Genomic DNA, 18,201 nt, shown 5'->3' with positions numbered 1-18,201 from the left:
TTAAGAAACATATTAGACAGGTTTGTAAAGATTCATATCATTAAGGGAGCAACTTCCTTCTTGGCTATTTCCCTGTGATTACCAAATAACATAAACAAAAACAAAGAGGGTCATGCTCATTGGTCCCAATATTGGGGGGTCCAATGTATAAGAGCCCCAGAACATAAGAAGTCATCAGAATCAGAGAAACTCACCTCTGAACTCACACTCACCCTTGAAGAGAAATTCACCTTTGGTCCCTGACACCATGTGCTGCTCCCCTTGTTGCCAGCCCACCTGCTGTGGGTCCAGCTGTGGTGGGTCTAGTTGCTGCTGCCAGCCTTGCTGCCGCCCAACCTGCTGTCAGACCACCTGCTGCAGGACCACCTGCTGCCAGCCTTGCTGCCAGCCTTGCTGCCGCCCTTGTGTGAGCAGCTGCTGCCAGCCTTGCTGTCGCCCTTGCTGTGTGAGCAGCTGCTGCCAGCCATGCTGCCGCCCTTGCTGTGTGTCCAGCTGCTGCCAGCCTTGCTGCCGCCCTTGCTGTGTGAGCAGCTGCTGCCAGCCTTGCTGCCGCCCTTGCTGTGTGAGCAGCTGCTGCCAGCCCTGCTGCCAGCCTTGCTGCCGCCCAACCTGCTGTCAGACCACCTGCTGTAGGACCACCTGCTGCCAGCCTTGCTGCCAGCCTTGCTGCCGCCCTTGTTGTGTGAGCAGCTGCTGCCAGCCTTGCTGCTGTAGCACTCCTTGCTGCTAGCGCAGCAGCTGCGGGTCCAGCTGCTACAGATCCAGCTGCTGCCAGCCAGTTTGCTGTTGTCCCGTGTACGTCCACAGAACCTGCTACTACCCCACCTGCTGCTGTGTGCCTGGGTGCATAACCTATGGCTGTGGATCTGGCTGTGGCCAGTCCTGCTGCTGCTGCTGATCACCTTGCTGGAGAACCACCATCTGCCCAAACACCTTCTGTTAACTGACTTGCTATTGTGGAAACCGATTTTCTTCCTCAACAATTATGCTGGACTATAACTTCTGTGAGTCATCGGCTTGATTTAAAGTTCTGAGTCAGCTTGATGGAGTTCACAGGACTTCCACCTTCCTCCTGTGCATGTGGGTCACGTGTCAGTTTCATGTATCCTGGATATGGAGTTAGGGCCTTGGCTTTGATGTTGAAGTAGGATCACTCAGTTCTTCTAAGTAACTTCTTCTCATAAGTTTTCATAGGTTTCTGCAATTGACTGATGATCTTCCTAATCATGCATTCTTTATCAATGTACTCATGGTTCTTGTACCATGCTTTCCCATTTTATAATCACTTTGACTTGTCTTTGTAGAAGCAGGAGTCTTACCTTTGTTTCTTAATAAACTCTATACCGTAATTCAACCATATTGTGTTTGATTTATTGTACAGAATTCCTGACATAAGCATTTAAATATATATTGCATACCATATGCATTATCCATCTGAGCATCATAAGAGCCCTCCCCACCATCAGTATCACCAGATTTCAGGGGGAAAAACATTCATTGTGCAATGTCCAGTAGGTAATACTGAACAGACTCAGATCCACAAGGGGCATCTTTTGTTCCAGGTCAGAGGCATTTACACCTACATCTCAAAGATGTAGATGCCTGAGGCTCCAGATGCATCCAATTGACACACTGGGTTTGCTGTCATTGCTCATTGATGGTTGTCACTGAGCTTGGACCCATCCTGAGACACTCCAGTGAAACTCTGCATTCTAGATGTGCTTCTCCCGGCTCTCTGCCTCTCCAAGATAATTATCCCTCAACAAATAGTAACTACTTTCTATGAGCCCAAAATTCTCAGATGAAGTTGTGTCCCCTGACAAAAAAATACTCCTTTCAAAGGAATAAGATTTTTAATCTGAGAGAGCTGAAGCCATTGTAAGATGAGAAACACAGATTCCCAAGTATGTCACTGGGAGGTAATTTGAGAAGGTTCACTCCAAATTCCACCCATCATTTTCTGAACTCATGTGTACAACTTTTTGGTGGATATGTACCTCAACCATATCATGGCCACTGTACTGAGGCATATTCCTCATCCAGAAGATACTATAGCAATCCTGCAGGTTGTCACCTCTAAGTTGGTGTCTTTGCTGCACACATAAGAGGCCATTTTGATTTGTCATCAGGCCTGCAATTTCTCTGTCACAAATTCAAGGTAGGACTAGTAGATCCCATGGTCTTGTGCCTATTGTCAACCTTGTTCATTAAAAAAGTGGGTCCCTTGGTCCCAAGAGATGCTATCCTGTGACAATAACACTGTAAGTCAGTAGATAGATAGCACTGCAGACAGGGAAGACAATTCATGCCCCAGGCATGCACTCACAGGGAGGAAGAAGCGCCTCCCTGCATGTGAAAGTGGCCTGATGTAGAGCACTAGCCTCCATGTGGGGTGGGTGGTCTCATGAATGATGTCATTGGTGAGGGCTCAACCCTGTTCTCTGCTATGACAGCAGCACATACGGCAGGCGTAGCTGAGGGAGAGGGAGCCGTGCTGTGGGGTTCACGCACAGCCTCTGTCCCTGCCATGGTGGCTACTTTGTTCATGTTTTCTCATGCAAGTATTGGTGCTCCTGATGCTCACAACAATGAAACTACCCACCAATGCATTTCTCAGAATGTACTCCCACCATTTGTGATGCATGACTGTATTTACACAGCATTCACATGGCATTAGGTATTGGAAGTAATCCAGGCATGATTTAAAGTATATGGGAGGATGTGCATAGATTATATGCAAATGTACACCATTTTATCTAAGGGACTTGAGCATCTGCAAATCTTGGTAGCACAGGGTTGCAGGAACCAATCAATCCCTTTGGAGGCTGAGGGATGACTGTACTCTTCTGTTTGACTCTCATACCCATAGCCAAGATCTAGTGTCTTCTAATTCCACAATGTAGAACACGTGTTTGAAGATATAATAAGAGATACATGCAAGCATTCTCTTTGAGGGATCTGATACAGAAAACAGATGATGGATACTAGAGGCACCTTTAAAAAGTGACACAGGAAAACTAATGAGAAATGAATGCAAATGTCTGTTGGGGACCACCCTGCCTGGTCTCAGGAAGCTGTAACCCCCCGTGACTTAGGCTGAGTGAGAGACCTCTGGACCAGGAGCCACTAAGGAGACAAAACTTATTTCCCTGGCATGAACGCTGCCTGTTCTGTGCCTGACCTCCTAGGCTTGATCAGTTAGCCAATGACAGGTAAGATTTCCCATGGAAGGAATCATCTAAGACAGGCATGATCATGAGGAAGCCTCTGGGGAGATACTCAGGGCTCTGGAAATGAAGGGGTGATGGACATGAACCCCTGCTCCCTCGGCTGTGTTAAAGCCTGAGTCCTTGTTTTTAGATGTGAGTAATCCAAGTCTCCTGGTTGCCTTTGTCTCCTCTGTTGACTCAGGCCTGTGGAAATAACAGGGGCAGTGCAGTCCAGACCAGAGTCGGTGGACCCTCAGGGTAATCAGGCCTGGGACATAGAATATGCAAGATCCTGTGAGATCTGTTTTCTGGAGGATGTTGTTAGATTAGAATCTGAAGGCACAGACAAGAACTGAAAACTAGCCCTTTGAGCCATGTTAGTCCTTTCAAGTGATAAAATTCCAAACTCTGCCCAGAATCACAGCAGGTATTCTGTCTGCACCTTTGTAAGTCACCTACTTCTTTTGATCTTTTCTGCCAGACTGTGAATCCACAAACGAAGTCTGTATTCTCAATAAAAATCTGCTTGGGAATGGAGATGGGGCACTCCCCACTAGAGAGAGTGCCTGCTCCATCCCTACTTCCCCACAGGACCTGGTTGTTTCTGTGTATGTTTTCCTCATGTTTCGATAAGCCATCCTCAGCGTTCCACAATCACTGCAGGCTGGTGAGCACACATCAAATATCCATATGTTTCACAGAACTTGTGTTCCACTGAAACAGAATCTAATATATTTAAAATATACAGGATAAGTACTCTCAACCTAATCCAAACAATAAAGATCTAGATGTAAAGGTCAGAGATAGGGGCCTTGGTGGAGGGGCAGGCGGGGCTGTGGGGGGTGAGCATCTTCAAGTTCATGCAGGCACCAGGGAATTGCTGCCCTTAGTCAGAAGTGCATCCCACATTGTAGGGAAAACCATGCAGAGATTGGAGTAAGATGAATGTGACGTTTCAGTACAGAATAGCAGGAGACAGTTTGTCTAATGTGGGGAGAAATTACTTGGCAGTGCCGTTCAGACATACAAGTGATCCCAATGCAGAGAAGATGCCAAGCAACAGCGGGATTGGATGTTAACCTAAAGAAGCCCTGTGTATGGGAGATGTTAGCAAGTACCAAAGGCTACCATGGAGGCAGGAACTCACATCACTGTCGGCATCTACACGTCCACTAAACAACTGGTTCACAGATACTGAGATGTTGTATCAAGGTTTTTCAGCTTCAGGATGTCAATTTTGTCAGAGAACTCTAAGGGTCTCTGCATTCCTGAGTGTCTGTAAAGTCCCTAAATATCTCTGTCTTGTTCAGTCAGTACCATTAGTTGACTGATTGCTGACACTGTGTCATTCTCTGAAGTCCATAACATTCAAAGGCATAGCATTTTTAAAGAAAAATACAGGCTTCTTATGAAATAAGTTAACCATTCAATCAGGGGATAAAAAGAAGCTGTTTTTCCATTACCTTAACAAACGTACCAGAGCTCAAGTTCACTGTCAGGGGTTTAAAAAGAGGATCTTATTTACATAGGAAGGTGAGCCCACGTCTTAGGGAATAACACCTTTATTCAAGCCCATAAAACTAACATGACAATTTATTAGTTACAGTATTCAATGTAATACTGAATACCTTGTAAGTCTGTGGGGCCAGTCATTTCCCTGTGCATGCATACCTAAAAAGAACTCAGCTATCAACCAGAAGGTTACTTTTGAACAAGGAGACAGAAGAGCTAAATTAGAAGCTCAGGTAGTTTCATGGCATCTCAGGCATTCATGATGAAAATGTGACCTTGCTTAAGGAACTGGAAGACACCTGTGCAGCGTCCCTCTCCCCTGTGCACTGTGTGGCTGTGCTGTGTGCCCTCGGAAAGGGAGCCTCTCCTGTCCCTTCTCTGAATTTCCAAGGTTGACCACCCCACCCCTCTTACACATTCATTTCTGCAAAATCTTCAACTAGGATCAAGTTATTTCTGCTAATGTTTAAGCCATATTTTCTCTTTAAGGTAACTTGGAGTAATTTTGCTCTGCTCCCCTACTTTTTTGGGTCGCTTTTAAATTCTTTCCAGGACACTCTTATAGCCGTTGTTTTACAGTTCTTTGGACATCCCTGAGGCCACCCCAAGTGCAATATTTCTGACATGTCAGTGCACACTTCCTTTTCAATCATTTCTGCTATAACAGTTAAGAGCCAATAATATATGTCATAAAAGTACAGATCATGTACCATGGACGTGTGTATTTCAAACTCATGTAATCTTATTAATGAATGTCACCCCAATAAATTTAATTAAAAGTATTTTTACAAGTCTATGTTTAGGTACTGTAGGGTTTCTTCTCCAATGCCTTTCCAACTATAATTACAAAACTGAGTGAAGTAGGTCTCTCTTAGAGAGATGCATAGGCTTTTTACGTTTAATGTGTTTATTGGTCATGTGATAATTTGGTGTCATCAGCTTGTACTTCTGATCCATAACTCATAATCCCCCAAGATTCTCTTCAATGAGTCGTGCTGATGCTTACATATTCTGTAGTAATTTTCTGTTCCTACAATGTGAGTTGAGGGTTAAAGACAATTTCTCACTTAAATTCTCAAGAACAATACAGTATCATTATGAAAACAACCAATTAGTAATTTCAGAAAATTAGAAATTTGGTGCCTCTGTCCAAAGTAGATAACAAATCTCAGCAATTGGGTTCCAAAAGTCTCCTTATAATCCCTCCATGGCGAGTGTGTCTGAAAGGCACCTGTGGGCTATTCTAGTGCATTGCTTCAAAGAGAAGCCCCGCTCTCCAAGCCCTACCTAACGGGTGCACTGCTGGTTAACCTCATGGGTCATGAAGTGCCTGGGAAATCCAGCACAGGGAGTCACATAGGTTCAAACTGGGTCACAGCAAGTGGGGAGGGTGCTGCCATATTCAGGATCGACTTAATTATTTATTTGATTTTTTCATTGTTATTCTATTACAGTTGTCCCAATTTTTTCCCCTTTGTCCTATACCCCACCCACCCCATGCCCCATTCCCACAGTCTGTCCCCACACTGTTGCCCATGTCCATAGGTCACTCGTACATGTTCTTTGACTAGTCCCTCTGCTACTTTTTGCCATTATCCCCCTCCTGCTCCCCTCTGATAACTGTCAGCCTGTTCCACGTGTCCAGGCCTGTGGTTCTATTTTGTTTGTTAGTTTATTTTGTTGATTCAAGTCCTCTCATAAGTGAGATCTTATGATATTTGTCTTTCATTGACTGGTTTATTTCACTTAGCATGATGCTCTCCAGTTCCATGCATGCTGTTGCAAAAGGTAGGAGCTCCTCCTTTCTTTCTACTGTGTGGTGTTCCATTGTGTACATGTACCATAATTTTTTAATCCATTCATCTACTGTTAGACACTTAGGTTGTTTCCAACACTTGGCTATTGTAAATAGCACTGCCATAAACATAGGGGTGCAAATCTGCTTTCTCCACATTCTTTAAATAAGTCAACCCTTGACTGATTTCAAGAAGGGTGAGAAAGCAGTTATGAACCAAAGGATAAATCTGCCCTATGCTGTAAGAGCATGCATTGTAGACACAACACAAGCAAATAGAATCCAGCGCCATGTACATTTGATTGTGATTACGCTGAACTGTTTACAGAAACACAAGGTTGGTTTAACATTTGAACATGAATCAATGTTTTTGTGTCACATTTACTGAAGACAGAGAAAAATCATAAGATTATCTCAGTAGGGAAAGAAAAGGCATTTTATAAATTCCAACACATTGAAAATATAAAATGCCTTAGCAAATAGAACTAGAAAGAGCCCTGTTCTTCTGATAGAAAAAGTCTACAAAGAAGACAGGAAACCTACTATTTAATTGTGAAACATAGAGAACTCTCTCTACTCTACAGAGAATACAGAAAGAAATCCACTTCACCACTCTGTTCAATATCGGACTGTAGGGCCTACCACTGGGCTAAAGAAGGAAAAAATTTACAAGATAAAAAGGCTGCTAAGAAGTGAATACAGCTACCATCACCTGTAGATGGTATGACTATGTAGGTGAAATTTCCACCAAAAATTTATTGGTAAACTATTAAAATAATAAGGGAATTTGGTGGCAAGATCAATTCATATATCAATGAATTGTTGCTCTATATGTCAGAAACAGTTCAAAATAAAGAGTTATATCCCACTACATGTAAGAGCATAAAAATAAAATATCTAGAAAAAATCTAATGAAAGACAGGCGACACCTCTACAGAGAAGAGAATAGTATGACCAAGAAATTCTATGAGCAAACTACCCCTAGGTGTGTATACACCCACAAGAAACATCTATGTTCACCAAATCACCTACAAGTGAATGCAAAAAGTTCATAGAAGCACTATTTTTAATAGTTCCAAACTGCAAAATATCTATATGTTTCGCAAGGGGACAGTCAACAAATAAATTGCATCATATTCACTCAGTGGAAGATTATACAGCAACAACAATGAAAAACTGCAAATAATTACAATGTCAAATCTCACAATCATAATGTAGAAAAGAACTGATTCTTTAGTCCTTCGTTTACATAAAGGTCCAAAAGAGGCAAGCTGACCTGCAGGGTTACAGTCAACAGAGTGATTGGTGAGCTTTGGGGATGAGTGAGGGGGTATAATTTGGAGGGAGTGGGGTTAATGTCTATTTCTTAATCTGATAGTATTATCATGGGTGTGTTCATTTTCTAATACTGTATTAAGTTGGAAATTAATAATTCACATACTTTTAATGAATCTAAAAACTAGTTTAAACAAGTAGTCAGGCCAAAGATAAATCAGGTGTCATCTCAACTAATCCAGTTCCCTCATAGAGAGAAGGAGGAGGGAGAGACAGAAAAAGAGAGAAAGGGGGAGGAAGGCGGAGAGAGAGAGAATGAACTAAATGTGTCATCAGTGAGTTGAGGTCACTGACTTTGCTGGTTAACACGGGTTGTACTAGAGTCACCTGCTCTTCCCAGTTTGCCCAGAATTGCCCAATTTGTAGGACTGAACGTCCCAGGTCCTGGGAAACTGCTTTGTCCTGGGTAATCAGGACCAGTGGTCACCCAGGAAGTGAAGTGACTGGTGCTTTCAGTCCTGGCTTCAGCTTCTGCCCGCCTGCTCGGGGTCTGCCATGAACAACGGGCAAGATTACACCAGACATCCTCCACTCAGTGTCTTGGACAGACCTGGGATACACAGGTGGGGTGGTTGTTCCAGAGGGATGTTTGTCGATGGCTACGACCAGGCCTTTGAGGGGAAACAGACTTGGACTCAGGCATGGATTCAGTTTGTCCCCGTGAACATATCGGTGCCAGGCCCCTCACCACAGGGATATGCACCAACCCAAGTCACCAAAGAGACAATATGGGGGAGGGCACGTGTCCTCCATCAAAGCAGGAACAGTGCTGGTGGTGACACCACCTTCCTTCTATCTGAAGACATTTCTATGAATTATTCTCAATTAAGAAACATATTAGACAGGTTTCTAAAGATTCATATCATTAAAGGAGCAACTTCCTCCTTGGCTATTTCCCTGTGATTACCAAAACAACATAAACAAAAACAAAGAAGGTCATGCTCATTGGTTCCAATATTGGGGGGTCCAGTGTATAAAAACCCCAGAACATAAGAAGTCATCAGAATCAGAGAAACTCACCTCTGAACACACACTCACCCTTGAAGAGAAATTCACCTTTGGTCCCTGACACCATGTGCTGCTCCCCTTGTTGCCAGCCCACCTGCTGTGGGTCCAGCTGCTGCTGCCAGCCTTGCTGCCGCCCAACCTGCTGTCAGACCACCTGCTGCAGGACCACCTGCTGCCAGCCTTGCTGCCGCCCTTGCTGTGTGAGCAGCTGCTGCCAGCCTTGCTGTCGCCCTTGCTGTGTGAGCAGCTGCTGCCAGCCTTGCTGCCGCCCTTGCTGTGTGTCCAGCTGCTGCCGGCCTTGCTGCCAGCCTTGCTGCCGCCCTTGCTGTGTGTCCAGCTGCTGCCAGCCTTGCTGCCAGCCTTGCTGCCGCCCTTGCTGTGTGAGCAGCTGCTGCCAGCCTTGCTGCTGTAGCACTCCTTGCTGCTAGCCCAGCAGGTGCAGGTCCAGCTGCTGTAGGTCCAGCTTTTGCCAGCCAGTGTCCTGTTGTCCTGTGTACATCCACAGAACCTGCTACTGCCCCACCTGCTGCTGTGTGCCTGGGTGCATAAACTATGGCTGTGGATCTGGCCGTGGCCAGTCCTGCTGCTGCTGCTGCTGATCACCTTGCTGGAGAACCACCATCTGTGTAAACACCTTCTGTTACTGACTTGCCATTGTGGAAACCAATTGTTTTGGAAACCAATTGTCCTAAACAATTATGCTGGACTCTAACTTCTATGACTCATCGGCCTGATTTAAAGTTCTGAGTCAGCTCGATGGAGTTCACAGGACTTCCACCTTCCTCCTGCTCATGCTGATCATGTGTCAGTTCCATGCATCCTCGATATGGAGTTAGGGCCTTGGCTTTGATTTTCAAGTAGGATCACCCAGTTCTTCTAAGTAACTTCTCATAACTTTTTCATAGGTTTCTGCTATTGACTGATGATCTTCCTAATCATACATTCTTTATCAATGTACTCATGGTGCTTGTATCATGCTTTCCCTCTTTATAATCACTTTGACTTGTCTTTGTAGAAGCAGGAGTCTTACTTATGTTTCTTAATAAACTCTATACCATAATTCATCCATGTTGTGTTTGATTTATTGTACAGAATTCCTGACATAAGCATTTAAATATATATCGCATACCATATGCATTATCCATCTGAGCATCATAAGAGCCCTTCCCACCATCAGTGTCACCAAATTTCAGGAGGAAAAACATTTCATTGTTCAATGTCCAGTAGGTAATACTGAACAGACTCAGATCCACAAGGGGCATCTTTTGTTCCAGGTCAGAGGCATTTACACCTACATATCAAAGATGTAGATGCCTGAGGCTCCAGATGCATCCAATTGACACACTGGGTTTGCTGTCATTGCTCATTGATGGTTGTCACTGAGCTTGGACCCACGCTGGGACACTCTAGTGAAACCCTGCATTCCAGATGTACTTCTGCCAGCTCTCTGCCTCCCCAAGATAATTATCCCTCACCAAATAGTAACTACTTTCTATGAGTCCAGAATGACCAGATGAAGTTGTGTCCCCTGACAAAAAATACTCCTTTGGCAGGAATAAGATTTTTAATCCGAGAGAGCTGAAAGCCATTGTAAGATGAGAAGCACAGATTCCCAAGTATGCCACTGGGAGGTAACTTGAGAAGGTTCACTCCAACTTCCACGCATCACTTTCTGAGCTCACGTGCACTACTTTTTTATGGATATGTATGTCAACCATATCATGGCCACTGGACTGTAGTATATTGCACATCCAGAAGACACTAGAGCAATCCTGCAGGTGGTCACCTCTAAGTTGGTGTCTTTGCTATACACTTAAGAGACCACTTTCATTTCTCATCAGGCCTGCAATTTCTCTGTCATGTGACTCATGGTAGGACTAGTAGATCCCATGGTCTTGTGCCTATTGTCAACCTTGTTCATTAAAAAAGTGCATTTGGTCCAAAGAGATGCTATCCTGATCTCTGGCCAAGATGGAGGCATAGGTAGTCGCATTGTGCCTCCTTGTGCAACCAAAACTAAGGACAACAAGAATTTAGAAACAAAAAAACAACCAGAACTAAAGAGAAATGAATTGAATGGCAGTCTGACTACCATTCATCCAGACCAGTAAGGAGGGCCGGAGTTGGAGCCCTACAGAGAGGGGTCAAGGGGTCTCAGCAGGAAAAAGTGGTGGCTGGCAGACATGGGCGTGCAGGGTACACATGGCAGTTGGAGGACCCCAGAAGCGCGGGGGTAGCTGATGGACTGGTGGCAGACCCTGAGTGTGGGAGGCAACAAGCAGACCCATTGAGGCATGCATGGCAGCTGGCTGTCTGCAGCCACACATTCAAGCACAGACAAACTAAGTGAAATGGGCAGCATCCCAGACTTTGCAATCCAGGGACCCAGCGCCGGGAAACAAAGCCTGAAGGCACTGATTGAAAACACCTGTGGGAGTTGAGGCTGGGAGATTCTCTCAGCCTCACAGGAGGCTCCTTGTGGAAAGCCATAGAGTCCGAGAAAGTACACAAGCCCACCCGCCAGGAGTCAGCACCAGAAGGGCCCAATTTGCTTGTGGGAAGCAGCAAAGGGGACTCAAGTCCTAGAGAGTTTGTAGAAGGCCCCACTGTTCCCTCTCAGACCCCGCCCCCACATACAAGGTCACAACCCAGTGACTGAGGTGCCCTGCCCTAGTGAACACCTAAGGCTCTGCCCCTCAAACGTAACAGGCGGGACCAAAGAAAAAAATAAAAATAACATAAAAAAGATGTCTTAAACAGAATTAAAAGCCCCAGAGCCAGTTTTTTAAGTGACTGAGACATAGTCAACCTATCAGATGCACAGTTCAAAGCACTGGTGATCAACATGCTCACAGAATTGGTTGACTTTGGTCATAAATTAGATGAACAAATGCAGGTTACGATAAGGGAAATGAAGGAAAATGCACAGGGAACCAATACTGACGGAAAGAAAACTGGGTTTCAAATCAATGGAAGGGACCAGAAGGAAGAAAGGAACAGCCAAACAGAAAAGAATGAAGATACAAGAATTCAAAAAAATGAGGAGAAACTTAGGAACCTCCAGGACATCTTTAAACATCCCAACATCCGAATTATAGGGGTACCAGAAGGGGAAGAGGAAAAACAACAAGTGGAAAAGTTATTTGAACAAATAATAAAGGAGAACTTCCCCAATCTGGCAAAGGAAATAGACTTCCAGGAAGTCCGGGAAGCTCAGAGAGTCCCAAAGAGGTTGGACCCGAGGAGGAGCACACCAAGGCACATCATAATTACATTACCCAAGGTAAAAATGAAGGAGAGAATTCTAGAGGCAGCAAGAGATAAGGGGACAGTTACCTACAAAGGAGTTCCCATCAGAATGTCAGCTGATTTCTCAAAAGAGACCTTGCAGGCAAGAAGGGGCTGGAAAGAAGTATTCCAAGTCATGAAAGGCAAGGACCTATATCCAAGATTGCTCTATCCGGCAAAGCTTTCATTTAGAATGGAAGGGCAGATAAAGTGCTTCTCAGATAAGGTCAAGTTAAAGGAGTTCATCATCACCAAGCCCTTATTATATGAAATGTTAAAGGGACTTATCTAAGAAAAAGAAGACAAAAAATATGAACAGTAAAAAAAGACATCAAACTCACAGTTAGTAACAACCATACCTAAAACAAAAGCAAACTAAAGAAACAACTAGAACAGAAACAGAACCACAGAAATGGAGATCACATGGAGGGTTAACAACAGGGAAGTGAGAAGAGGAGAGAGGGGGAAAAGATACAGAGAATAAGTAGCATAGACAATAGGTAGAAAATAAACAGGGGGAGGACAAGAATAGTATGGGAAATGTAGAAGCTAAAGAAGTTATTTTTTTATTTTTTTTATTTTTTATATTTATTTATTTTTTTATTTCAATCATTGTTCAAGTACAGTTTTCTCCCCCCTACTCCCGTTCCAGCCCATCCACCCAACCCTCCCCCCTTCCCCCCATTACCCCCCACCCCTAGTTTTTGTCCATGTGTCCTCCAAATTTGTTCCTGTAATCCCTACCCATTCCCCCCTGAAATTCCCTCTTCTCTCCCCTCTGGCCACTGTCAGACTATCCCCTATTTCAGTGTCTTTGGTTATATTTTGCTAGTTTTTTGTTTTGTTTTGTTTTGTTGTTTAGATTCCTGTTAAAGGTGATATCATGTGGTATTTGTCTTTCACTGCCTGGCTTGTTTCACTTAGCATAATGCTTTCCAGCTCCATCCATGCTCTTGCAAAGGGTATGAGCTCCTTCTTTCTTTCTGCTGCATAGAATTCCATTGTGTAAATGTACCACAGTTTTTTGATCCATTCATTTACTGATGGGCATCTAGGTTGCTTCCAGCACCTAGCTATTGTAAATTGTGCTGCTATGAACATCGGGGTGCAAAGGTTCTTTTGTATTGGTGTTTTAGTGTTCTTAGGATAGAGTCCCAGCAATGGAATTGCTGGGTCAAAAGGCAGATCCATTTTTAGTTTTCTGAGGAAGTTCCAAACTGCTTTCCATAATGGTTGTACCAGTCTGCAGTCCCACCAACAGTGCACTAGGGACCCCCTTTCTCCACATCCTCTCCAACACTTGTTGTTTGTTGCTTTGTTTATGATGGCCATTCTGACTGGTGTGAAGTGGTATCTCATTGTGGTTTTAATATGCATCTCTCTGATGGCTAGCGATATTGAGCATTGCTTCATGTGTCTTTGGATTTTCTGTATGTCCTCCTTGGAGAAGTGTCTGTTCAAGTCCTTTTGCAAAGAAGCTAAAGAACTTATGACACATGGACATAAACTAAAGTGGGGGAATGTGGGAGGGAGGGTGTGGGCAGGGTGGAGGGGAGTGAAGGGGGAAAATGGGACAACTGTAATAGCATAATCAATAAAATATATTAAAAAAGAAAAAAGAGAAATTCTATCCTATGACCACAACACTGTAAGTCGGTAGATAGATAGCACTGCAGACAGGGAAGACAATTCATGCCCCAGGCATGTGCTCACAGGAAGGAAGAAGCTCTTTCCCTGCCTGTGGAAGTGGCCTGATGTAGAGCACTAGCCTCCACGTAGGGTTGGTGGTTTCATGAGTGATGCCACGGATGAGGGCTCAACCCTGTTCTCTGCTATGACAGCAGCACACACAGCAGATGTAGCTGAGGGAGAGGGAGCCATGCTGTGGGGTCCACACACAGACTCTGTCCCTGCCACCATGTCTACTTTGTTCATGTTCTCTCGGGCAAGTATCGGTGCACCTGATGCTCACAACAATGAAACCACCCACTGCTGCATTTCTCAGAATGTACTCCCACCATTTGTGATTCATGACTGTATTTACACAGCATTCACATGGCATTAGGTATTGAAACTAATCCAGGGATGATTTAAAGTATATGGGAGGATGTACGCAGATTATATGCAAATGCTACACCATTTTATATGGGATTTGAGTATCTGCAGATCTTGGTAGCACAGGGGTCCAGGAACCAATCAATGCCTTTGGATGCTGAGGGATGACTGTACCCTTCTATTTGACTCTCCTACCCATAGCCAAGATCTAGTATCTTCTAATTCCACAATGTAGAACACGTGTTTGAAGATACAATAAGAGATAAAGGCATGCATTCTCTTTGAGGGATCTTATACAAAACAGATGATGGACACTAGAAGCATCTTTAAAAAGTGACACAGATAAAACTAATGAGGAATGAATGCAAATGTCCATATATTTCACAGAACTTGTGTTCCACTGAAACAGGATCTAATATATTTAAAATATGCAGGATAAGTACTGTAGACCTAACCCGCACAACAAGGATCTATCTGGAAAGGTCAGAGACAGGGGCCTTGGTGGAAGGGGCAGGTGGGGGTGTGAGTGGTGAGCATCTTCAAGTTCATGCAGGGGCCAGGGAATTGCGGTTCTTAGTCAGAAGTGCATCCCACATGGTGGGGAAAACCATGTAGATACTGGAGTAAGATGAATGTGATGTTTCAGTACAGAATAGCAGGAGACAGTTTGTGTAGTGCAGGGAGAAATTACTTGGCAGTGCCATTCAGACTAATACAAGTGATCTCAATGTGGAGAAGATGACAAGGGCCAGCGGGATTGGATGTTAACCTAAGGAAGCCCTGTTTATGGGAGATGTTAGCAAGTACCAAAGGCTACCAGGGAGGCAGGAACTCACATCACTGTCGGCATCTACACGTCCACTAAACAACCAGTTCACAGATACTGAGATGTTGTATCAAGGGTTTTTCAGCTTCAGGAGCTCAATTTTGTCAGAGAACTCTAACGGTCTCTGCATTCCTGAGTGTCTGTAAAGTCCCTACATATCTCCATCTTGTTCAGTCAGTACCATTAGTTGACTGATTGCTGACACTGTGTCCTTCTCTGAAGTCCATAACATTCAAAGGCATAGTATTTTCAAAGAAAAATACAGGCTTTTTTATGAAATAAGTTAACTATTCAATGTGGGGATAAAAGGAAGCTGTCTTTCCATTACCTTAACAAACATACCAGAGCTCAAGTTCACTGTCAGGGGTTTAAAAAGATGATCTTATTTACAGAGGAAGGGTGAGCCCACGTCTTAGGGAATAACAACTTTATTCAAGCCCATAAAACTAACATGGCAATTTATTAGTTATAGTATTCAATGTTATACTGAAGACCTTGTAAGTCTGTGGGGCCAGTCATTTCCCTGTGCATGCATACCTAAAAAGAACTTAGCTATCAATCAGAAGGTTACTTTTTGAACAGGGAGGCAGAAGAGCTATATTAGAAGCTCAGGAAGTTTTGTGGCATTTTGGGCATTCATGATGAAAACGTGATCTTGCTTAAGGAACTGGATGACACCTGTGCAGGGTCCCTCTCCCCTGTGCACCATGTGGCTGTGCTGTGTGCTCTTGGAAAGAGAGCCTCTCCTGTCCCTTCTCTGAATTTCCAAGGTCGACCACCCCACCCCTCTTACACATTCATTTCTGCAAAATCTTCAACTAGCATCAAGTTATTTCTGCTAATGTTTAAGCCACTTTTTTCTCTTTAAGGTACCTTGGTGTAATTTTGCTCTGCTCTTTTCCTTCTTGGGGCCGCTTTTAAATTCTTTCCAGGACACTCTTATAGCTTATGTTTTATGGTTCTTTGAACATCCCTGAGGCCACCCCAAGTGCAATATTTCTGACATGTTAGTGCACACTTCCTTTTCAATAATTTCTGCTGCAACACTTAAGATTCAGTAATATATATCATAAAAGTACAGATCATGTACCATGGCCATGTGTACTTGAAACCTATGTAATCTTATTAATGAATGTCACCCCAATAAATTTAATTAAAAGTATTTTTAGAAGTCTATGTTTAGGTACTGTAGGATTTCTTCTCCAATGCCTTTCCGACTATAATTACAAACTGAGTGAAGTAGGTCTCTCTTAGAGAGTTGCATAGGCTTTCACCTTTAATGTGTTTATTGGTCATGTGATAATTTGGTGTCAGCAGCTTGTTACTTCTGATCCATAACTCATAATCCCCCAAGATTCTCTTCAATGAGTCGTGCTGATGCTTACATATTCTGTAGTAATTTTCTGTTCCTACAATGTGAGTTGAGGGTTAAAGACAATTTCTCACTTAAATTCTCAAGAATATTACAGTATTTTTATGGAAACAACCAATTAGTAATTTCAGAAAATTAGAAATTTGGTGCCTCTGTCCAAAGTAGATAACAAATCTCAGCAATTGGGTTCTGAAAGTCTCCTTGGAATCCCTCCATGGCGTGTGTGTCTGAAAGCGACCTGTGGGCTACTCTAGTGCACTGCTTCAAACAGAAGCCCCGCTCCCCGAACCCTACCCCACAGGGGCACGGCTGGTTACCCTAATGGGTCATGAAGTGCCTGGGAAATCCAGCACAGGGAGTCACATAGGTTCAAACTGGGTCACAGCAAGTGGGAAGGGTACTGCTATACTCAGGATTGAGTTAATTATTTATTTGATTTTTTTATTGTCATTCTATTACAGTTGTCCCAGTTTTTCCCCCTTTGTCCTACTCCCCACCCACCCCATGCCCCGCTCCCACAGTCTGTCCCCACACTGTTGCCCATGTCCATGGGTCACCCATACACGTTCTTTGACTAGTCCCTCTGCTCCTTTCCATCGTTATCCCCTCCCTTCTCCCATCTGATAACTGTCAGCCTGTTCCATGTGTCCAGGCCTGTGGTCCTATTTTGTTTGTTAGTTTATTTTGTTGATTGGAGTCCTCTCATAGGTGAGATCTTATGATATTTGTCTTCCATTGACTGGCTTATTTCACTTAGCATAATGCTCTCCAGTTCCATCCATGCTGTTGCAAAAGGTAGGAGCTCCTTCTTTCTGTCTACTGTGTGGTGTTCCATTGTGTACATGTACCATAGATTTTAATCCATTCATCTGCTGTGAGACACTTAGGTTGTTTCCAACACTTGGCTATTGTAAATAGCACTGCTATAAACATAGGGGTGCAAATCTGCTTTCTCCACCTTCTTTAAATAAGTCAATCCTGGACTGAGAACCAAAGGATAAATCTGTGGGATGCAGTAAGAATGTGCATCGTAGATACAACATAAGCAAATAGAATCCAGCACCATGTACATTCGATTGTGATCACGCTGAACTGTTTACAGAAACACAAGGTTGGTTTAACGTTTGAACATGAATCAATGTTTGTGTATTACATTTACTGAAGAAAGAAAAATCATAAGATTATCTCAGTAGGGAAAGAAAAGGCATTTTATAAATTCCAACACATTGAAAATATAAAATGCCTTAGCAAATAGGACTAGAAAGAGCCCTGTTCTTCTGATAGAAAAAGTCTACAAAGAAAACAGAAAACTTACTATTTAAGTATGAAACATGGAGAACTCTCTCTACTCTACAGAGAATGCACAAAGAAATCCACTTCACAACTCTATACAGTATGGGACTGTAGGGCCTACTACTGGGCTAAAGAAGGAAAAAATTTACAAGATAAAAAGGTTGCTAAGACATGAATGAAGCTACCATCACCTGTAGATGATATGACTATGTAGGTGAAATTTCCACCAAAAATTTATTGGTAAACTATTAAAATAATTAGGGAATTTGGTGGCAAGATCAATTCATATATCAATGAATTGTTCTATATGACAGAAACAGTTCAAAATAAAGATTTATATTCTACCACATGTAAGAGCATAAAAATAAAATATCTAGGAAAAATCTAATGAAAGACAGGCAAGACCTCTACAGAGAAGAGAATAGTCTGACCAAGAAATTCTATGAGCAAACTCCTCCTAGGTGTGTGTACACCCACAAGAAACATCTGTCTATGTTCACCAAATGAC

The 18,201-nt window shown here is 43.4% G+C and overlaps 2 protein-coding genes across 2 annotated transcripts; both read left to right on the top strand.

The window, feature by feature from the left end:
• The first annotated feature begins 79 nt into the window (after positions 1-79).
• On the top strand, positions 80-898 carry LOC114503856 (keratin-associated protein 9-9-like). Its single transcript, XM_028521444.2, is given in 1 exon segment — positions 80-898. A coding segment is annotated over 1 exon segment (651 nt). The 5' UTR covers positions 80-247.
• Positions 899-8,436: 7,538 nt separating this feature from the next.
• LOC114503855 (keratin-associated protein 9-4-like) lies at positions 8,437-9,458 on the top strand. Its single transcript, XM_028521443.1, is given in 3 exon segments — positions 8,437-8,523; positions 8,949-9,098; positions 9,207-9,458. Coding segments are annotated over 3 exon segments (489 nt in total).
• The last annotated feature ends 8,743 nt before the right edge of the window (positions 9,459-18,201 follow it).

The sequence above is a fragment of the Phyllostomus discolor genome, chromosome 8, assembly GCF_004126475.2.
Source record: "Phyllostomus discolor isolate MPI-MPIP mPhyDis1 chromosome 8, mPhyDis1.pri.v3, whole genome shotgun sequence".
Classification (NCBI taxonomy): domain Eukaryota; kingdom Metazoa; phylum Chordata; class Mammalia; order Chiroptera; family Phyllostomidae; genus Phyllostomus; species Phyllostomus discolor.
The sequence above is the reverse complement of the archived record's forward strand: the minus strand, read 5'-3'. Positions and strand labels throughout refer to the sequence as shown.